The sequence below is a fragment of the Corvus moneduloides genome, chromosome 3 (genome assembly GCF_009650955.1).
Source record: "Corvus moneduloides isolate bCorMon1 chromosome 3, bCorMon1.pri, whole genome shotgun sequence".
Lineage (NCBI taxonomy): Eukaryota > Metazoa > Chordata > Aves > Passeriformes > Corvidae > Corvus > Corvus moneduloides.
In genome coordinates, this window is record NC_045478.1 from 100978819 (window position 1) to 101002755 (window position 23937).

Genomic DNA, 23937 nt, shown 5'->3' on the forward strand with positions numbered 1-23937 from the left:
TGGACTGAGATAACCCCTTAAAATTTTCATCTCTTAAAACTTTGGTTTACATTTCAATTAGGTCACAAGCGAAATTCATTTGGTCATGTCAATCTACAGATGACATAGCTTGATCATAAAAATCATCAGAGAGCTAGGTACAATTGGTAATCTCAACAGCAGGCAAAGATGCTCTAAATTAGAAATGCGTGGGTGGGTTATGTATCTCTGCTATCTGTTTTCAGTAATCCATCCACTACGCATTACTTTTTTTCCCCATACATTATTCTTAAGTAAATATAAAAGTGAAAATAAAAATAGCCCAGCTGAGGTATCCTAAGAAATAAACATTAGTGGGAATGGGCAGGAAAAGCAAGAACAAAAGTAAAGCCTTCTCAAAGAAAGATATTATAGTCCATAAACATAGAATCATCGCGTCATTTAGATTGGAAGATCGAGTCTGACCATGAAGCCAGCAAGTACCAAGTCCACCACTAAGTCACATCCCTCAGTGCCACAACATAGAAGAGATCCTGTGGCCAGATTTCTGCTTCATCTTTCAGGAGACATGAAACAGAAGATGACCAAAAACTTTATCACCGTTAGTATCGAAATGGCTATTTTTTTCTTCTCCCCTTCCTCTCTCAGGGATTTTTTGAACATGGATCTTATAATTGAAAGCCAGTGGATTAAGCATAACACATCAAACCACTGTTAACACCCAGTCTCCCGCAAGGCTGAATCCTAACAACTCTGTTTTCTGCCTACAGTATGTGCAAGCAAGTGGAACCACCACATGCACTGCATGCTAAAGGCCACAGCCTTTGTCTTCTCCAAGTTCTGTCTATTTCAGAGGCTAACATGCTGCAATTAGTCTAATTAATGTGAAACAATGAGCTGTGTTACCACTTATCAAATTGATTGTTCCCCTATCAAAACAAAACAGGCTGGCTTTTTGATGTAATTTCAAGAGATGATTTGAAATGTCATGTTGCTGCAAGCCAATTACCTTATGACTGGAGTCACGGTCAACAGAATACATAATTAGCACGAGTTTGGGAAGGCTGCTTACTGCTAGTATGCTAATTAACTGTCTTTTGTCATAAAACAAAAAGGTTGTAGCTAGGGTTGTGAAATAGGTCTTTTTTATTTACATTTCTTTGTGCTTATCAACGTGAGGCATGACAATGCAAAAGAATGGAAAATTTTAATTCCGCTACTTCCAATTAATAGTGAGCTGCAAGGTCAGGCGCAGTGATGGACTATGAGCAGCGCCCAGCTCTGCCGTGTGCGGCGCACGGGCCGCACCCCCTGCCCAGGACAGGCCAAATCCAAGCATCCCACGAGCCTCACAGCAAAGAGCCACCGGGCAGCACCTAGGGAACAACTAACAGACATGTGATGGGTCCCAGATGCTCCTTTCCATAAAGGAGGAGAGGAGCAGTGACACCCGAGTGTGCTGACTGCCACCGCGCCACACCTCTTCAAAAGCGCCCTCCAGAAAGCTGAAAACACTGAACTATAAACAAGTGGCATTATTACTTCTGCTTCAGCGTGGTGCTCACAGAACGCTTAACAAGGGTGTGCACGAGAGCAAACAAACCCTGCCTGTAAGTAAAAAGCTTCATAACTCAGCTGCTGCCACCTCCTCTCCATCGCCTCATTTGTGTGATGAATTCTGTATTCCTCAGGCATTCGTTAAAGATCTGACCCTGCACGGCGCTGGGTGCCCTCCATACCTATAGGTTTCAGGGGAAGCTGAGGAGCTCATTACTTTGCAGGATAAAGATCTACCAGAAAGAATCCAAACTTAAAAGTTGGCTGTCAGCAGCTCCCACTCTGCCCTCCCTCATCCCAGTGCCGCTCCACGCGCCATCACACAAGGGAAATGGAGGGCAGAAATTAGCTTAGTGAATCATCGCTAATTCCTACCAATTTAAATTCTGGTTTTCTTCTTCCTGCCTATAATTCAGCACTTTATTTAAGGTTTCGCTTGGCCTGAGCGAGTCCCGAGAGCAAGGTCTGGAATTGCTAGAAGTTTTAATGATGTTGTTTCGCTAACAGCTGCTGACTTACGAATCCTCCTATTTGTTGTAGAAACTATTTTGTTTCTCTGTGCATGCTTGGTTTGAACCCCTATACAGATAATTCTTGTGCTTCTTGATAGCCCTTAAAAGCAAGAGAGACATGCAAACCACTCTCTTACAGAGAGGAGAAATTAAGTGTTCAAAACCTAGATCAAAAACTTGTCAAACTGGCATTTTCTGAAGACTTCATTCAAATTCAAACCCAGTCTACTCCAGATTTGCACAAAGAGTTACAAAGTTTCAAGTCCGGAAATCACATAGAGTGGATTACCCTTAAAATCATGATGTGAAATCAGTAGGCATTCCTAAATTATTTTCCTGATTTCTCTTTCAATCCAAGTGAAACTCAAAGTGTAATGAAATAAGGTATGCATGCAGGAAGGCTAAATTTTTATCTCACATGATGAAACCTATAACGAACAGGAAAACGCTAATTTCTTCTGGTGCTGTCATTTACTAGAATCAACATCATCCTTCCTGTCTTTATTCAGCAGAGAAAACAAAGCTAATCCCAATTTCTAAAGAGCTGGCTAATAAAGGAGTCAAGGGATCATTAGTCTAATTAACTCATTCCTGTTTTCAGTTTACATTTCATTATGCTATTACACTCTTTGAAATGTCAATTTTTAAATACCATAGAAAACTGTTTAACATATAGACATTATGTTCAACAAATCTAGAGACATATAGAACAGTTACTCAGTATTAGTAACTTAATAGTATCCTGGTATGCAGCTAAGTATCTCCCAGCCAAAGCATTATTGTAAACTACATTTATTGATATAAAAATCAGGGAAGTATTTCAGTGACCCTTGGCCCCTCCCTTAACGGCAGTGCTTTTAGTACCTGAGAATTTTGTGATAGTCAGGTAGATGTCCTTGTGTCCACTTTTGGTAATCGGACCATTTTATTCTGAACAAAAATAAATCAGGATACGAAGCTACAACTTCCTGCCAGGTTTCTTTTTTTCTTTTTTTTATTGGGTGTCTTTCTATAGTTTAACATAATGAGTCACTTACTGCACTTTAAGTCAATTTTTAAATTGATTTAATGAGTCATCAAGTCATTTACTGTCTTTTAAGTCAATTTTTAAATAAACACAATTTCTGTTAAATTGATGGTAACTTCTCTAATCAGCTATTTGGAAATAACCAACCTCAGTTAACAGCATGGGCTTCACTGCTAAGCTTGCAGAGGCAAGTGCAAGTTTCATAAAACAATTAAATTAATGATATAGGTGACATATTACATAATGATACGTGTGTCCACACAAAAGCAAATAGGAAGGAAGCAAGCCTGTAAGCACATACACACCAACAGGCATTTGTCTGTCTGTACCTCTGAACATCTCCCATGCACTGGCTTCCCTCCTACTGGGAGCAAACAGCTCTTGCTTAGTAGCATTCAATGCAGTAAACCACTAAATGTATGGAACACTACACACAACTTGCCCCCCACACCTCTTGAATTGCTCACACGTTTAAATTAGACATATATCACAAACTGTTGGACTACAGCCTGAAGGATGAAGACATTTTGCCAGTGGGCTTCTTCACACTGAAATACCCATGGGAGTTTGGGATACCTGACCAACTAAGATGGGCAAAACTGGCACTGTCTCCTTGGTATCCCCTTTTCTAAATGATCCTTATTTATGTGTGAGCCTTTTCCGGAGTGCCTTAGATCCATCAAACCTCTTTTTAAAACCTTCTGATATCACCCGGACCGTACTTACAGCAGAAAGCTCACTAGCTAATTCCCTGGTTATTCTAATTTCAGAGATCTGGAATTTTGTCTTCTGAATAGCCAGGACTCTGCCGAGACCTCTACAGCACCTATTCAACACCCTTGGATTGCAATGGTGTACTGATGTAAGTTCAGCTCTTCTGGGCTGTAGGTGCTACAGAAAGGATGAGAAGTTAGTTTTAATATCCACCTGTTCAGTCCATTGCAGGAAAAAAAGTCGTTGCTGATTCCCAGCAAACAGAATGTGAGAGTAGATATGCCACTGGCTGAGGGAAACCACGCAGCTACTCATGGTCCCTGTTTTTTGTAGCTGTCCTTGTTAGGTCATTCTACCCTTGTGGAAGGAACAAGGGTGCAGCTTTATGCACAAAAGTTTGGAAAGTATGTCTGAGAATAGGAGTTTGCACGAGAAATCTCTCGCCTGGTGAGACACACGACAGCACTTCTGTATGAGAAAGAGATTAAGAGATGTTTATCAGAACTTGAAACTGAGGGGAAACTTGAGCAGTGGCAGCCGTATGTTATGGAATCTGTGCAATGTCTTTTTGGGATCATAGCATGGAGATCCCAGATCTACAGGAAGCGAAGAGTATGTTACCATTCCCCTTTTTGTCACCAACAATAATATGCTTGAGGAAAAGAAGTGCCTTTAAAAAGATGTAAAGGAAGACCGTGAGTGCAGTATGTGAATAATTTTAATGGCTTAGCAAGGATTAAACTACATCCATTAATTAATGTATTTTGAGAAGGCTAATGAAAAATAACGTATCTATCTGTCCAAACCATAATGCATATATCTTTAATATCACCTCGGCTTTAGGAGGATTGAATCCAGATAGGAACTGTGGCTAACAAGGTGCTGATAATGTTCCTGCAATAAGAGGTGAGCATTAGTTCTCATTAATTCATGTTCTTAGCGTAACTTGGCTCCATGGGCTGCCCTGATGTGATCTAACAGGATGTGGCATGCCAGAATGCATCACAACATGTTTGGAATTGTAAAAGCACACAGACCCTTAACAACTAAACTTCCCTGCATCCCCTGGTATGGAGTTCAGCATTCCTGATCAGGCACTGTCTCAGCTTTATTATCAACATGTTATACCTCCCACTGCTTGTTCAATGAGTATTTTCTCTCTTCTGTTTTCTAAACCAGCCAAAGGAGGTCAATGCACCTTAATTTAAAAACAAAAGCACAGAATGATGCTTAAAGCTTTGACTTACTGGGGTCTTTTATTATCTTCCCGTCCACGTGTTTCTACCTGGTATCCCCCAAATCTGGCATTGCCAAAAGAAGACCGAGGCGATTACAAGAGACACACAGTTATTTTAGCAAATCCCTTTAAAAAATAAAATAATTAGACTTGAAAGAAGCCTGAAACATTAGAGCAAAAGCGAGTACAAAAGAAGGAGCTGCGGCATCGTACGCCCCGTCTAACAAGGTATTGAGCACTGAAGCCCAGGGGACTCTTGGTACTCTCGCTGTGAAGATTAGACAAGAGCACTCGCGCAGGACACAGCAGGAATATGAAGGGACATGAAGTGAGCAATCCCAGCAGACAGCCTGTTGAAATGTCAGTCAGGCACTCTGCCTCCACCACCTTTCACAGAGCTAAACATCTCTTTATGTCAGAACAAATTGGGCAATCCTCAAATCTTTTTTTCCTCTCCCCTGACTTCAATGCGGCACGGAGCGCTGGGAAGGAGCGCGGGAGGGAGCGCGTACAGACAGTTCACTTCAGTTCACATGAAAGCGCCCTGACACGCTACAAGACTGAATACTGATATTAGCAACTCTTACAATCTTATCAGAGAGGCAGGAGCAGCAGCAGCCGCCGTGCTGCAGACCTTCCCCCTTTCCAGTTACACCGGGTGGCTGTTCCTTTCCCAAGCATCCCACAATGTCCTTTGAAAGTAAACTCCTGGGCTTGATCAAAGGCCACAAAAGCAAACACGGTGCTTCTGTATTTATGAGCATATTTACTTCTGTCACCTTTTTCTTATTTTCGCTCCTACCTTCCCTAGCTAGTCCATTAAGGAAGTCTAATTTTAACCAAGATCTAGCACAGTGCTCAAACGGAGACTGGTGAGTAACCACAGTCTTATTTTAAATTATTTGGTTTCACTTACGAAATTCTGTACAGGGTATTTGGCTGGGTTTTTTGATTAAAAAGCATACACAGAAGTTCTTTTTGCAGGAGAACAACAATACAGAAACCTTTCCACTGACTTCTGTGAATGTTAGAGACGTCTTAGTATGATTGTATAGAGACCATGAATTAATGTGATTGATTTTTTAAAATTTGATTTAGCACATGAAAACATTGCTTTAAAAATAATCAGCCAATTTTCATTCTTGAAAAAAAAAGCACATGAAACCAGAAAACTTAACTCAGTCAAGACATGAAGAACTCTGTGAAACTGCCTCCAAGAACATCAAGGTTAAGCTGCTGACTCCACACTTACATTATAAAGATTCTGAATAATAGAATTTCTTCTAAAGTACCTGTCTGAGCACACCCCAAACAACAAACACACTCTAAAAATCCCTCCCCTGACAAATAAACCCATGGTTTTATAAAAAGGAAAATGAATATTCAATAAGAAAAAGTAAATAATTGGCCTTTAGCCATGCCTGGCCACCTACTCTTTAAATTAGAGGTTTATTGTAAGCATGATCATTTGTACAGAATGATCAATTTCTATGACTTAATTATGGATATTTTCTGAAAGCTGCCTAACATTTCTTATATTAATTGATTATAGTTAAAGATCAGGCGCATTTCATTACAATTTTAGTTTCTGTTTATGATATTCAGGCAGGCAAATATCTGTGTGTATGGAAGAGACATTACCAGACCATTTACTGCCCATTACCGCCAAGAAAAGAAGCCCATACTGGAACAAACTGTGCAGCATTTCTGGCATTCTTTAAAGGAAGAAAGCTTTATAAGAAAAAAGAAATACCACTGATTTTTACAGGTGTTTAATAAAGATAAGCTGAAAAAAGGGTTCCTATTTTAAGCTTGGTGATAGCTAAAAATGCGTTCAAATATGTTCAAAAGCAATCTGAAGTCTCCTAAAAATGGGTGTTTAAAAGTATTCAAGGAAACAGTAAAAATGCAAATATTTGTCACATTATTGTAGGATATGGGACAAAAATGCTCATAAATTCAAAGAACCCTGCTGAGGCAAACTGCATTTCATTTAAATATGACATTATTTGGGAGTCATTAAAACAAAAATAATGTTTATCTGTTGCATTGTAAAGGTTACTGTGAGAAAACAGCCAAAGTTTGCCCGTACTCGAATGAGTGGTGAAAGGGACTGTGAGCATAACACCCTTAATTTCAATTGTTGTAGTTGTGCTGTGGGAAATAAAAAGACTTAATGTAATTGATGATTCACTGCTATAGAAATACTACAGTAAAAATAATGAGGATGTATCAGTATTTTCAAGACTCTTGGTCTGATATGCTAATGTACCTCATACACATTACAATGAGATGAATTAAAAAAGAAAAAATAAAAAGGGTGCCAATAGTGACTGCTGACTTTTCCCTCAGAAATGTGTTAAATCCCAAGAAGAAAGTATACAGTGCCTCGGGATTGCTATGGAACACATTCAACAGCTGTCATCTCTCTATTCAAAGATCTTTCCTGATTTTTTATTAACAAACCCACGTAACGGGACACTTTGGCTACACAGAAGTAGGCTAGTATGTTGGGTTTAATATTAAGAGCCTAAATCTCATTATTAAAAGCATTCAATCTTGCTGAAGAGAGATGGCTTCTAGCTACAGCCATAAAGAGCCTTCTGCAACCCAAGTTAAAAAAACTTCTGTTTGCATGGACTTGCACAAGTCTGCCTATACTACTAAAAAACATAGTGAAATAATGCTAAAAGACCCCCAAAACCCTAAAGCTGCCATTTTGAACCTTAAACCATTCCCTGCAGTCATTCTGAACCATTAATTGCTGGTTATTTGTACATGGAAATCAAGATGTAGATGCATGCAGATCCCTTGATTACACAGACATTTAGTCAGTGGCTTTACTACTGTGAGTAGTTTTTGGTGAAGCAATCAAATTAAGCATGCCATTAAATATCTGATGTAGGTAAATCAGGTCTTAAAATTTGATCCATCTTGCATTCCTCCATCTCTTAGATTTGATTGTATTTGTGAAAATCAATCATGCACTTGCCTTAGTCCCGCCTTAATTCTGTCAATGAATTTAAACGCATCACGTACAGCACTTTTATGTGGTTTAAATTCAGCTATGAAGACCCATGAGGGTTCTGAGTTAAAATAATTCTGCACTGCATCCCCACTAAACAGTGGCTTGCCTGGACTGCCCCTGAACTGGTCTCACTTCCAACCCATTTTGTGTGTTTCCTTCCAATATGTCTTGGAGCCACGTGGTCCAAGGGGACAGGGAGAAGGGCTGGGATGTTACATTGCCTCTTACTACTGCTCACATGCTGTAGTTAAACGTATGCTTATTTACAATGCCCTGCAACAGCCTGTAGCTAACACAGCTTCCTGAAGCTATTAAAAGTGGACACACAATAACTGCAAGCAGAATTTGGCTTATTGTCTCCACAGATTTGTGCTAATATACCAGTGTCTCAAGACATCACTTCATTTTCATAACAAGGAGGAGATTTAATTTCTGCGGATTTCTATAAAAAGCAATTTGGAAACTTCTCAACAATGATATTGCTTCCCATAAATGCCAAATTGGTAAAAACATCATAAGAGGAAAACACAGCACACTGACAATATCATTTTTTCTAACTTAAGTACCAGCATTATTCAAAGACATTATACTGCTAAGTATCCAAATAATTCCTTCATTTTAAGGATCGAAAGCATAATATTATTTTGTTAAATTAAGCTCCCGCTTTCCCAAATCCCTCTTTTCCACTTAAACTGAGGAAATAAAGGCAACTGAAAACACATCTGCGTGCAAGGCTTTTCTTTTCAGCTTTCAGGGGTTGTTCTGTTCTAGTTGGGGTGTGCACTTCCCTTTTTGCTGATTACCAAAACCCAAAAGTAACTGCAATAATAATTGTAAATCCCTGCTTCGGATGAGAAAACGAGCCTCAAGTATCATCATCTCATTCCCACCTTCCACTACTTGCAGGAAGAAGGTTGGCGAGGGAAACTATCATTTATCTCTAACTTATTGGTACTACTGTAATACAGTCTCTCCAGCTAAAAAGGAATTGTTACAACTGAAAGTGACTGTTTAAAATGATATCAAAGATCAAAATTTCTGACTATGGTAGCTTGGGGTGGGGGGCAGGGGGCAGATAGCCTGGTTTTAAGCATGACCTATTAATTGACGAACATCAGGACTTTGTGGTCATTTAACACTCCCTATAAATGAAGACTTGATAACAGCTATTGATCTCAGTTTTCCTGGAAGAGGATCCCTGGGCTCAGCAGTGAGCAGTTTTGCTTCTCTTAGTTCATAAATACAAGAATAGGGCTATTGCTCAAATGCCACCCTAACTGCCGAAAATGAAATAAAAGTAAATTTCACTGCAGTGTGGAAGGCAATACAGGTGTATTTCCACAGCAGTTTTTTTTCAGTAGATAGCTCAAGGTTAATATAATCTCAGATTTCCTTATGGGAAATACAGAATTGCCACAGGTGACCCCTGCTATCATTTGAAAATATTTTCTTCATGAAAGCCTCCTCAAACCATACAAGCATATAAGTTACTGTTCTTATTTTTCCTGATCTTCCTTGTGCTACCATGGAACTGCAATACCTCTGAACAGTAACGAGTTCAGCCTAACAACACATAAGATGCGCATTTCTGCTGCCCAGGCAAGAAGCTGAGCCAGGGAACAGGAAGTGTTGGGCTGTTACACCTGCAACACAACTGTGTCACAAGAAACAGAGACAATGGCCATTGTCTCTCCTGTCTGAGTCTTTTGTCATTCAAGGCTTTTCCCCATTTCCCCTCTTTTTAGCTATTTGTCTTTAAAACTCTGCTATAGGCTCATCAAATCAAAAGCTGATTTCTAAAACTTTCTATGGAGCTGCCAGAAGCACCGCCATCACTGAAAATGCATTATCACAGGACTTAAACAGAGAAAATTAATCCCCTCCCTCTTTCCACCTTCCCTTCCCCAAAATGAGAAAAACGATCTCTCCATCTCCAGACCCCCAGGTCAGATTAAACCCAGATGTCAAAGGAGAGACCTAGAAAGAGGTGCACATCCCTTCCAATGAGGATTTAAGGAGAAGCTGCAAGAGTAGATGAACTGTTGAACTCAGTCCTCTGTCTTAAAAATACATTTCATTGGGATTGTTAACGCACTATATAAGTACCCAAAAGATGCAACAGAATTCTGAAATATGAATTAAGGACATATTGCCATCTCCAGCAAAATAATAAAAGTAGAGAGATTAAGAGACAAGCATATCTTTTTGAATTGTAGAATAGGTTTATAGGTCTTCTAATAACAACTTTTACTCAAACCTTACATAAATAGGCTTATATGATACAAATATTATGTGGGCTATGTGGAAACTACAAGGTCCCTAATCATGTTTAGGGATTACTTGACAGAACAGAGACATTTCATTCCTATTGGACCTAGGGATTACAGCAAAGAAACATCTAATATTCCATTTTTTAATTTCATGCATTTTTTATTTACTTTTAATGATGCTGTATATATTCATCATCCTGAAATATTAAAACAGTATGAAAAAAGTAATAAATTGGTGGAAAATTTAGGGAATGGGAATGCAACAGCACGCAAATCATACACTATCAAGTGCTTGATACACATTTAAAATTACTGTCTAGTACAGCAAAGCCAAATTCCTGGCAGATTTCTGAAGCGCAAAGTCACAATAAGAAGATCAGCAGAACAGACTGAAATAATAGAATATTCATCCCCCTAATCCATATGCAATTCTTTAGGGCTTTTTTTTAACAATGCATATGAGGTCTGACTGTATTCAGGATTTAAATAAGTTGTCTCTCCCTCTCTCTCACACACACACTCTCTGTATTTTTGTAAAAAAAAAAGTATATACAGTTATCATTTCTGCTCTACTGCACCCACATTGACAAGGTTAGCACATCTCCTCACACCTCAGATGAAACAATAGCATTTTAAACAACAAAAGTGTTAAAAGAAATACATTTATTCATACCATTGAAACCTCCTGCAACAGCTGTGTTGAAAGGAAGGGGTCCAGTTGCCTGGAAAAGGGATTTTTTTTTGTTTAATATTTTTAACTCTTTCCTACATGATTCTGAATAATTACTGGTTAATTTAAACCAATATCACATGTAGTTACTGGCAATAAAATTTTGAGGTCAGTACTAATTCTTTGAGATCATGCCTTTCTCTCTAGACAGATGTAATTTTAGATCTGGCATTGTATAAAGGGACAGAGACCTAGAGACAAGTCATCACTCAAAAGACAGATGCTGATGATAAGGATGGTACATGTACAAAATGTGCTTGAGGATGGGAGAGGGGAGGTGGAGTATAAAACTTCCATTGCCATGCTTGAGATTACTAAATTACTTTCAACCAGTGCAAAGGCACAACTGAGCTATAGATGTTCCTCCAAACAGGGGTATGAAGAAATTCATCCCCTATCATACAGACATGCAAAGCCTGATCCTTAGATCAAGCAGGTTTTTTGTTAAATTAGGCTCTTTCTGATTAGGCTGTGAAATATCAACACCGCATATCCATTTTATTAGTGATATAAAATGAAGATATAAAATGAATGTACCCAAACATAAGACATTTGCACCAGTAATGCATGTGTGGACTTGCTAAATAAAGGTGCCCACATGTGATAATTATGATGGCCACATGCAGAAAGCAGCTTTCACAACCATCCAACAGCTCTTGTCACAACTCTGTTAGTGAGGCGAAGGAGCTCCAGGACAGGTGATGGTACATGAAAAGCCATCTGGTAAGTGAGAAAGAGCAGCCACATCCTGTGGAAACCTGAATACCCAAATGTAGCCACAGGCTATTTGTAGTAACAGGTCTCATGAGAAACGGCCTGGGGTGTAGATTGCTGCCGAGCATTTACCAGGACTTTGGGTTCCTACCTGGTGTGGGACATGCTGCTCCAATCCCCTAGAAATCAAGCTCGTGTGTTATTAACCAGACTGTGATATCAGTTGACATTGCTATTCACATTGCAAGGTTACTTTTCATTCAATACAGGCTAAACAAGCAATGCAAAAACATATTTAATGAAAGATTTTCTTTTTGTTAAGGAACCTGCTTACCTGCCCTTGCTATGACACCCATGTGTCTACACTGACACAGAGTCCAAACTTACTGGTGCTTATTGTTTACAGGTATCTAATTATTATTGATAGACCAGGGGGGAAAAAACCCCTAAGCATACTGAAATCACCAGAATTGGTCCCACATCAGGTCTGGAATACATCCACCCTATGTGTATGTTTTGCAGGCGCATAAGCAAAAGAATAAGCACTCTTAGAAATTATTTGATCTGTACTAATGAGAAAAGTGTGAAGCTGTACAAGGAAACAAAAGACAAATTAACATAAAACTTCTGCTAAAAAATGCGACCAAGATCTCTGTTAACAGAACAGGATCTAATAATGCACACTGAACTTAAGAGAGAAAGCCTGATAGACACCCTGCAGAGCTGCACTGGACCGAATCTGAAAGGCACAGGTGGCAGCAGCTTTGATGCAAATGTACCACACTTTTAAAAGACGGGGCAATTAAGTAAAAGTACGAAGTACCATCTCATTTTGGGGGGAGAGCAAAAAAAGGCCACAGAAGGAAGCTGGCATTTATTGAATAGGAATACAGATCACCCAGTGAAAATTAGGGTGTGCCTGAAATACATCAGTGCTACTCTCCCTGTTGCCATCCTTTATTTTACAGGACATAACAGATTTATATGAGCTTCTATTTCAGTGAAGACAACAACAGTTTGTGACAGTGAACGCTAGAAAAGTGCAGCAAAGCTTTTGCCCAAATTCTATACTTTGTTCCAAAGCAGAGAGCTAATCAATCTCTTCTGTGTTTGTAAATACAGTAAACACTTTTTAATGTGCACAAAGAATATTTTGTTTCCTTGTACAGATTCAGAGAAGTCGATCAGCCACATTCTTTAGAAAGCTTCTAAGCAAGCAATGCAAGACATATATTTGGAATATGAAAGTTTAATCCTACTCATTAAAACACGACAAACTTATAATTAATTGAGAATGGAGTCAATAATGAGAGCATCCTTCAATGTAATGATGTTGGTACTATCAGCTTGTAATAAGGGAATACGCTGTAGAAAGTGAAGTATAATATGGAAAAATTACAAGTCAGTTTAAAAAAAGAACAGCCTGAAAGTTTTGCCTTGGGTAGAATCTTTAAAACACAAATTTCAAATCCTCAAAAGTTCCATTTTCCCAGTCTTTAAATGAGATAATACATTATGTTGTTTTCCTGTGATGAGGAATAATTCAAGGTCTTACATTGCCTGATTAATCTCTCAACCAATATTTAGAAAAGGTTTCTCTTTGAGCTAATCAAACTTGACAAAAGCAATCTTCAAACTATGCCACATTCACTGATTTGTAAGATATCTCAAACTTGTGTTTTATTAAATGCAGTTTAAATTAGCAACAGCTCTAAATTCACCTGCTTATGACACCCCCTGAATCTCGCCAATAGTACATAAGGTAGGTAAAAAGACTACACATGCAGATTAAAATTATTAGGACAAGCTGCTTTTTATTTTTTTAAAGAAGGATGCAGTTTTAGTTTTAAGATAGCACTCAGCTACATCCCTATTGTTCACACTATGTTGCATTTTGGGGGACAGTTGCTGATGGCATTCAGTTTACTTTTCCTGGAGATAACTGCCCTGATCTTACTGGACAAGGTCTCTCCAGTGATCCCTCCAAATACTGCGTGTTTCTTAATCCACAGAAAAAGGCTAACTTTCAATATACAATCTTATGACATTCTTAGGCTTTCAGTATCAAACAATATCATTAGGTTAAAGGACATCACTCCAGAAGAGCAATGTTATGATGAGAAAAACTAGTAAGGAAGCACTACAACACTGCCCAGTAGGGGATCACTGGGGGGAAGCACTTGAACACCATCCCAGCCTTCACCTTCACTAACAGCATTGGTAGCTTCCCTTCTTTCTGTGAGTGGCCATATGTGTGCAAACAGGATTTTCCCATGGTTTGAGAAAGTGTTTAAATTTGGTTGCCTGACTCCAAGCAAAAGAGATTCCTGAGTTAGCATAGCTGAGCAGGAGGGGAAAAAACTGTGGGAGAGATGTAAGTATTAATTCCCTACTGCAAATGTTCCAAGAGGAAATCGGGCCTCCAACTTATTCTTCTTCTCAAGTCACACTTAAATTCTGGATAAGTAAGTTTCTGAGCTACTGACTCCCCTCTTATTTTCTCCTCAAGGTTGTGTGCAACCAAGAAACTGCATTTCTGGCAATGTCTATGATAAAATAACACAATGTCCCATTAACAGGCCTCAGGTGCGTTAGAAGTTGCTAGTGCAAATCTTTTTGGGGCTCAAGGAAGGATACTCAAATATTGGGTAACACACTCTGACTGGGAAGACTATCAATAGAGTTTCACAATTTGTTTATATAAATGGGCCAACACTTTTAAAAGCACTTCAGAGCACTTAACTAAAGCAAACAAGCACTTGAACTTTAAATATCTAGCAAGAGAAGTCATTGACAAGTATGACTTGACTTAGTAAATTCTAGTATCTTTGCAACCTTTCATTCATACAGTCTTGTCATGAAGAGAAGCACCAGGCTCTCATCTCAACTTCAGCTCTGCTGTAAGATACAGAACGAGTGGGGTGATGAACCACCTAGTCCCCTTCTGTATCTCTTTGTTAAAGCAAACAGCTTTGCTGTTTCCTATACGGCGATCGTTGGTCCATAAAAGTCTTTATAAAGCAGCTTCTGATTTGAAAACTTACTCTCTCTCTCTTATTTGGCCCTTAAAGTAGGAATACTTCATCTTACAAACCTCATTTGCCCTGATATCCGTGGTAGCTAAGCCGTGATTTGGGAATACAGCATTTACCAAACACCATCCTATTAATTCCCCAAAGCTCTGGTAATAACTTTCTACACTCAGGACTGGGTACCTTTGGTAAGTGTTCTCATCGTGGTGCCAGTGTCACATGCATTTTTTATGTCTTCATATTTATAACACACCCCTCCCTGGCTACTGCACTATACACAACCACACTGGTATCTGATCCACAGACACTTCTCTGCTGATAAACCAGCACCCAAATGGGTAAGATGAAAGATTATTCTGGAGTTCTGGACTCTTGGGGTTTTTTTTTAAACTGACACTTAGCTCAAGTACTAAGTTGGCCCCAAGAAAAAAGGTGGCGTTTAAAACAGGTATTTCTGATCAGTAGCAGGTGAATCTCATTCCCTAAAATCCTGCAACATACCTTGATTTTTATTTCTCTCTCAATGTGTTTTGCACATAGTCTGCATAATGTGGCAGAAAAGAGGTGGCAGAATAAACCTTTACTTTAACCTGGTCATTATCATCTTAGAAAAAGGAAATAAAGTATTTTTAAGCTATATCCTGGTGCTCAATGGCCACACTGGGATTTTAGTTTGCTAGTTTTAGGGGACATGCAGCATATTCTGGAACTGGCTGCTTGGGATTTGTACTGATTAGCCTGGTAATGAACATTCTCAAAACACTATTGTGGTAGAAAAAAACTCCACAGTTGATACAGTTAAAAATATGATCCACTCAGTGCTAAAGCCTCAGACTATGCACAGTTCCTAGAAGAAATAGCTTTGAAAACTCTTTGAAATACCATGCAAGTCATAATTGGGTTTTAATGTATAAAACGGCTCAGTAATTTAAATGTTTGGAAAAGAAAACAGTCTTTCCTAGAGTTTATGAAGTGATAAGTCTATTTCTTAGAATGATTAACTATGCAACCTGATTTTGAACACGAGCATCTCCTAGCATATGCTCTCCACAGCTGACACCATGAGAGCAAACAGTTTTACCAAATTAATATTATAGGACCCAATTCTGATATTGAATTCCCATTCCTCGCCTCCCCGCCTTGAGTAAGAGCCTTGTTTTTTACAGAAGTAGTTTTACTTCCTATTCTTAAACAAGTGAAGTCAGGATTAAGCTCTGCTCCTCATGCATTTGGGTCTACTGAATGACAAATTAGATTTGTATGTACAGGATGCACAACATGACATTTCCAGAAACTAAAGGAAAAAAAAAAGAAAAAAACCCCAAAAAACCAAAACCCCAAACACAGAAAATGAATGACATTCAAGCATAATACAATACTCATTCATTTATAGAAAACTTTTAGTAGCAAATGCATATTAGAAAAACAGATGAAGTACAGCCAGGACAGCATAAAGAATGCTTTTGGGTAGAATGCCCCAAATAACGTCCCATTTTAGAACAGTGATAAACCAAGACTATGACAAAAGAAAAAGCAATTCAGTTTTGAACACACTACAAATAAGTAACAAGATCTAATCATTTAGAAAGTCCTTAAAGAGCCCATGGCTTTGGTAGAAATGAATTAAATGGTGAAGTGAAATTAAAGAATAGAAGAATAAACTTAGACAAAATTACCTGAGAGAGGAAAAGAGACAAAAGCAGTGAAAAGAAACAGACCCATGGAAAATACTACTTCATTCTAATAATAGATTCATCAACAGAATATCTGTATGCACTAACACCTAATTTGAGCATCCTGAATTCTGATCCTGATTTCCCGAGATGGCAACTACAATATTAAAAAAAAAAAACAAACTTAAATTGCTCATTACTAGAAATAGATTGATTTGCATGAGAAAAATGCAGAGTTAAGATTCCCATTTCATTTACGAATATTAAGATCCTAAAATAAAGTCTCAAAGTAAGTCCTAACTCCCAGGCTAACACTTCCCTCCTTTTGGTGACAGCATCATTGCCCCTGGGACCTGGGAAATGCCGTATGTGGTGGCCACAGGCAATAGGATGTTTGTGCGAGCCCAGAAAATCTGGACAAGGGCTCAGGAGATGAGCGTGAGAACTTGCAATTCTGTCTGGTATTCAAAACCAAACAAACAGGGAAACATCCAAGTGAGAAACACCATCAACAGCAAAAGGCCTGACTTTACTTACGGCCATCTGAGGAAGAGCTGTGGCTATGCTCAACTTTTCTATTTGTCAGTAGCTTTCCTACCTTAAGCAAAACTTGCTGGTGCACATGGCCAGCTACTTCGTTTATTTTTAAGCACATAAATGTAAAATTGACTAAAGACACACAAGTTTACCCTGGTGCAGAAGCCAATCGCCAGAGTAATCCAAAGTGGTGTATGTTGGGCACAAGATGTTGGCTGATATCCTGCAGTCAGCACATTTTAAACTGCTTACTGGTTTTAGGTTTTAAATTGCCTACCAAATACTAACTTAAGTTATATTTGGGTTGGTTTTTGGGGGGCGGGGGGGGATTGGGGAGAGAGAGAGGGGAGTGGATAGTATTAAATTTAATAGAAACAAATCACCCAGGTATTAAAAAAACAGCAGTTACTTTACCTGCTGCTCTAGAGAATAGCTCGGTAATATAAATTTCAGTTTTCCCATACCTACAGCTCCAAGCTGAACATTGGGTTGTCTGAGTTGCCTTTATCCCCTGAACACTACATGTGAGAACTCTTAATTTTGTGTTCTAGCACTTTAAGCAGAGTTGCTTATAAAGTTAAGAGCCACCTTAATGTTCCTCAAAACTATACTGAAGTACAAGACAACCCTTCCTTGTGAAGGTAAGAGTTTGTCAACTTCTAGGACCTTCAGCCACTAACCCCTCTCTCATCCAAAAGTACCTAACACATTTCCCTTTTAAACTTACTGAACATTTACAGCAGCCAAAGCACATTTTCTCACATGACTAAAATGCTGTCTCTGATGGCCCTGGACTCCAGCAAACTTCAAGAGCAGGACCAAAATTTAAAAGGTTGCTTTAAGGATTAAGCCTGAGCCCTTGCTGCACCTGAAGTGACACACTTCAGGAGGCAAACACCCCTCCCACTGCTGGCTGCGGTCTCCCACCCCCCAGCAGCTCCGGCGTGCTCGTTCCACCGGACAAATCGCAGAGGAGAGGGAGCGAACCCCCTTCGTGGACTCACCATCCTTTTCTAGTCACATTCACTACGCATTGCATTAGAAAATCGTAACGGTGTTAAAATATTTTGGCAGGATTTGTTATGGCCAGATCACTCACTTCCTTTGGGACACACAAAGCCTCCTCTGGCAATGAAACAGCCCAAATGTCAGCAAATCCTATAGAACAGAAAACGGTCTGTCAATGTAAAGCCTAAATGAATCTCCAGTTAAGCAAAACAAAACAAAACTGTACAACATAAAAATTCACATACAGAAAAACGAAACAGCCTAGAAATGTTCACTTTTTATTAAGGTTTCTTTTTTTTTTTTTTCCCCCACCCTCCAGAAACTTTTGAGCAGCATTACAATGAATTCATCACAAGGTGCTATTAGAGCACAAGCTCCCTCCAAGTGTTACCAATTCACGGACAGATTAGAGGGCACATTAATAACATAGTTAATATGAAGTGTTTAGAGCCTTTACATCAGTGACAAATACGACTCAGCCAAATTTCCTGACCATTGAGGCCACGGAGGAACAATTTGGTAGATTTCATCAACAGTTCTAATTATGTTCCTGTCAAGTCGAGAACAAAGTAATCCATAACTGGGGGGCTGCTTGGAGACAGTGCCACGTGAGAGTAATTTATGCCCAGGGCCCCTCGCTGTAGTTAGTGTGCACAACGCTTGACTAACAAGTGGGTTCAAAAAAAGGAATTTATTAGGGAAAACAGCCCTCCAGCTCCGAGCAGCTCATCAGGTGCAGGCTTAGCAGGAGTTATGAGGCAAAGTCTTCTTGTTTATAAAAGCACCTAAAGTCCACACTGGCCTCAGTGGGGTTTAAATCATGGGATTTCAGCCCAAGGCTTCTGCTGGAGCTGGGTAAGCCCACTGCCAGGGCCAGAGTGCAACCCAGCCCCCTTTAAAATCATCTCAGTCCTTGGGACAGTGGCAGCATCACTCAGAGGTCGAGTGGTACCAATGCCCTTTTGCAATCCTATAAATAACATGCTAATGAAAGATGCAAAGGGATTATTAGTAACAGTAAACTAAAATGTCACAATACACGATGTGTTTCTTACCACAGCCCAACTGGGAAACAGGCTGAGAAAGGGAAAGGGAGGGGAGGAAGGTAAATGGGGGAGAAGCTGTCATGTAATTTTGAGTCATTTTCCACTGTGATCTATATTGGGATACAGCTTCTATCCTTTCAAACAGGATCATTTTATACATGACACTCCTGCTGCATTTCACAAAAAGGCAGGAATGTCTCCCGAGCGCTCGAAGTGCAAAGCCTGGCAGCGGTCATTCAGGATCAGTTACTTGCATACGCAGTGAGATGTTAGAGAAAGTAAAATGATGCATTCCAAATGTATTTAAGAACAGTGTCTGTAAACAGAGGGTAAAATAGTGTTTGCAAAAAATTAGGTCCATGTGAGAAACACAAAACACTTAATGGGTTTTAAAGCACAGTTTTCTGAAGGCAGCTGTGGGCATACACTACTGCCAGCAGTTTTAGGTTTTTATTTAGCAAGACAAAACCCACAGCATTTAGTGGACCAAACGCCAGCTCAGATAAGGGAGTGGTCAGACCAAGGACCCACTTCAGACTGATTTGCTGTGTAGCCCCAGAAAGGCTGACTTCTTCACCCACATTTCCCACTGCTAGAATAGGTACAGGTACGCAGATCTGTACACAAATGACATATCCTGCCAATGGATTTTTAACTATAAAAATGTTAGTGGCTTCCCTAAACTATTGGTTTCAGCTACATTTTAAATTACTAGTTGACTACAGGCACAGAGGAAATGCAGAGCACAGCTGGGGAGCACTACATCAAAACCCTGAGCTTCTCCTTTCACAATCTACTAAAGTTTCTTACCCAGATTTGCTTGAACCTGTAAATTCTCTGACATCAAGTCTAGGGACTTTCCCAGCACCTACTGAGTGGGACAGGATTAGTCTCATGTAACTGAAGCTTCACAGATTTATGATTACTTGCTCCCAAGGATGAAAAAAAACCACACTTTGAAAGCAGGGGTGGCTTTGCAAGGAGGCAAAGAGGAAAGGGAAGGACGCAGCCCCATTCTGCAGATGTGAAAAGAGAAACATCTCTGCAAGTCAGACAGTAATTCAGAAGCCAAGCAATGCCTGGACGTTCTAATTCCCAGACTCGTGATTCAGTCACAAGACGTGCCTCCTTTCCTGGTGAAATGTCATGCTGCTGCATGCTTCTGTTACAGAACACATCCTAACCAAGTGTAGCAAAAGCATGATGATCCCATTAAGTATCTAACATCTAATACCTTGTGAAAACTAATTTAGTGCTTTATCAAATCTCTAGTTTGTATGTAGAGCATAAACTGGCTACATTTGCTAATAGGGCAGATTGACCCGTCCCATATATTATCAAACCACATCAAAGCCTGCTGGAGGACGTAGCCTTAGCTACTTATTATCCCTTGCATTAACTCTCTCACTAGCTACTCAACCAATATATTTTCCTGTAATACATCTGTCATGATTTTGCAGGGAAATCAGCAATTCTGAACAGTGCAGCAGTTAGATAACGGGACTAAACCCATCATGGTTGCCTGGCTTTCCAACCTACTGCTAATTGGCATGGACAGAAGCCCTTAGAGCTGGGCTTGCACAACAGCACACCACTGCTGGGCCCTAGAGATTTGGCCTCTTAGTTAGATTTGTATTTTTAGAGCTTGAGTCATTCACATGATTTCTTCAGGATTTATTACATGCAAGAGAAATAAAGTTGGATGCCAACACCTTCAAATTTACAAGATCTTTTTTCTTATTCCTTTTGGCAGAAAAAGGTCGTATTTTGCAAGAGAACATGTGGCTTAGTAATCAGGAAAAAAGTGCTAAAATATTAGTAATAATAATGTTAGCAGTACTAGATACAATGAGAACATCTTTCTTGGCTTGGATGCCATGCAATCGTATTCCCACATGTTTATTTAGGGTCTTACTTGTGACACTGTATAATGAATTATATATCTGAAGTCATGTCTCTAACGGTCTGGGAACTTGCAGATATGGCTAATAGAGGGTCTGGTTGGTTGTTTTGTTTTAAAATAACAATTGCTAGTATTTTCTGATAGATAATGTTTGTCTTCGGACTTGGAAACCCTGAGCCATTACACTTGGGTCTCTTACTGACCTTTCTGACCATGTGACTACCTATCATCACTGGAACCCAGGAGGTAGTGGTGGAATATGAAAAATAAACTAAAATAACACAATACTCCGTCTTCAAACAGAAATCCACTCAATAGAAATATAAGATTCTTTCACTTTGCATTTGTGATTGTATGTAGTTCTGAAATATAATTATATCCATCATACCATCCTACTTGTTCACATTTAATCCTACATTTATTTTCTCTTTGTACGGCTTCTCAAGCACTGTCATCTTTTCCGTTATAACTTCTGGCCCCTCATGTCTTTAAACACTAATGTAAACAAGTAAAAGGCATTTAGGGGGGCATACGGGGGTATTACTAGGAGGTTTGTATAGTTTCTTGGTGATCCCCGATCGCGTTGTTGATGGATCATTTTTAATCCAGAGAATATTAAAAACTGCTTACAGCCCAGCTGTGGGTTTAGTATCACCAACAAAGGCAGGCCAATACAGTAGTTTTTCTACAGAGTAAAACTTCTAACAAGTAAACTTTTAGCCAGGGGAACAAATTAGATAACAACAACAACAAAAAGGCGGGCAGTGAGTTAAAACTTCACAATTCTGTGTTACTGAATTGAACTGCAAGTCTTTGGAGCTTTATCCCCCTCCCTTCCTTTCCCTCTATATTTTTCTTCTTCTGTTTTTATGCTGAAATCACAGGAACTACGCAGGCTAGCAAGGCTGTAATCACTCAGCAGGAACCTGGCACAAGCACAATGCAACCACCAGCCAGGCAGCAGGAAACTGAAGGAAATCTCTCTCTCCCTCCCCCCCAGGTTTCTTAAAAGGGGCTCGGCGTGAATGAATCTTCCCGGTAGCCACCAACAATTTCTTATTCCTTCCGAGCAATCATCAATTTCAGCATCAAGTGGTTTAGTGGCTCTACAACTGGTAGTGGCAGCGGAGTAAGCCCAGCATGCAAACGTTTTGGCTAATTTAAAACCCTTGTGCTGCCGAATCAAACATGACAAGACAACAGTAAAAAGAGAGGCTATTATCCCAAATGAGAGTTGGCGGATGGCTGAAAATGGCTTGATTGGCAGAGACAAAAGAGGTGGAAGGAGCAGGGACAACCAGGCATGATAATAGCAAATACAGTGTGCACTTTCTCCCCCACCCCCAGTGCATTCATACATACCCCACCTGGAGGAAAAAGGGAAACATTTTCGAGTTTCATGGCCAGGCAGAAAAAATACACTTAAGAAGATTCAAAATAAATTAATACCTGGTAAAGCATCTGCCGCACAGATACGGGGAAACATAACTTTAGAGACATCACCCTTTCAACAGAAACCCTAACACTCCAAAGACAAAACCTGTGACTTCCTACCTGAATTCATGTCCTGCTGCCCCAAGTTCATTCCCGTGAGCTGAGAAGCAACTGAGTTAGGACAGAATAACTTCAAAATGAGAATTATCTGCAGCGGGGCTACTGGTGAAGAGCTGCTACACACAACAAGCTCATGAAGAGCCCAGATCTCCAAGAGTTGCTGGGGAAGAAACGTGGAGGGCAGAGAAATTAATTTTTCAAGGCAATTGGGAGACCACAAGCATTCTCACGATGTTGAGAGCCATGAACCCTGGTGATGGCTTGCAGCTCACAGAATGATGACCTGTGGGATCACTGGAGAGCAAGCAAGTTGTCTTTTGCAAGATTAACAATTTAAAAGTGCTGAAATTAATTTTGTTTAATAGCTGTGGGTGCAGACTCCTTACAAAGTAGGTTGCAAGGTCAGCAAGCCTCCTAAAGCCTTTTAAAATGCAGCTTTTTATAGGGACAGTAGATTTAGGGTGGCTTAGGGCTTAAAGATCTGAAAAGCAAAAGAAGGCTAAGAGGTCATTTCCTACCACTTCCAAATCCTGGGTGAAGACATGTTCTCTGTTTTGCTTCTCACTTTATGACATACACTTATTGGTATATTCAAAGCTACTTGAGGCAGTATGGGTTTCTTAGGGTAGGACAAAGTGAAAAAAGACATTAAAATCAACCATGAGAACCTTGATTAACCAGTACATAGCAGGCTCATCAGACTCATACTGGAACATGCCCACCTGTGTTACAAAAAAGCAGTGGGAGACGAGAAAATAAATCTGGGAGACGAGAAAATAAATCTAGGAGACTGAGAGACTGGGAGGGGAAAGACAAGGGCAGAGGGAGTGCTCACACCCTTGCCATCATTCAGAAGTAGTTCACCTGTGATTCACATCTGCCTCCTTATGCAAGATCATTACACTCTAAATTACTGTACTGTACAGAGTGTTTCAAGGAACAGCTGGGCTCAACACTAAAACCAAAACCAACCATTTAAAAGGGATGTGCTCAGCTTCACACCCTAGTACATGTGAGCTATTGCTCACAACATAGCAGAATCTGCTGATTAGTGCTCCCTTCTAGGACACTTTTCTCCTACATTTTTACCAACAGCATCCAACTAACTGCACAGGTAAAGTTCATAGTGTGTGCCAGTCTGGGAGATAGGGAACTAGTTTTGCACCATTGTGCAAGATGGTCTGAATTTGCTGAAAATAAGCAACATTGCCTTGAAAAATATTTGCATTTTGTGCATTTGGACCTGTGTGAAAGGTGGACTCATGAATTTAAATAAAAGTCCAATCCCCAAAAAAGCACACAGCCCAATGTAAAGAAATATTCCGTATGTATAGAAACCCACTTGGTCTCACAAACATATTCAGGGAACCGAGAACCCCAGTGAAGGACACAATCACAATGGATATAGCATGTGGG

At 39.7% G+C, this 23937-nt stretch overlaps 1 protein-coding gene across 8 annotated transcripts in view; it reads right to left on the minus strand.

Annotated features, from left to right (window-relative positions):
- ESRRG (estrogen related receptor gamma) overlaps nt 1-23937 on the minus strand; it is a 374879-nt gene that overhangs the window by 210526 nt on the left and 140416 nt on the right. For 3 of the 8 annotated variants that reach the window (XM_032103001.1, XM_032103002.1, XM_032103000.1), the window contains one exon: nt 18015-18168. The exons of 3 other annotated variants lie outside the window; for them this stretch is intronic. In XM_032103001.1, coding sequence (XP_031958892.1) covers nt 18015-18049 — 35 coding nt within the window. In that variant the 5' untranslated portion in view covers nt 18050-18168. The remainder of the gene's footprint in view (nt 1-18014; nt 18169-23937) is intronic. 2 more of the 8 variants (XM_032103003.1, XM_032103008.1) reach the window with 1 other exon arrangement.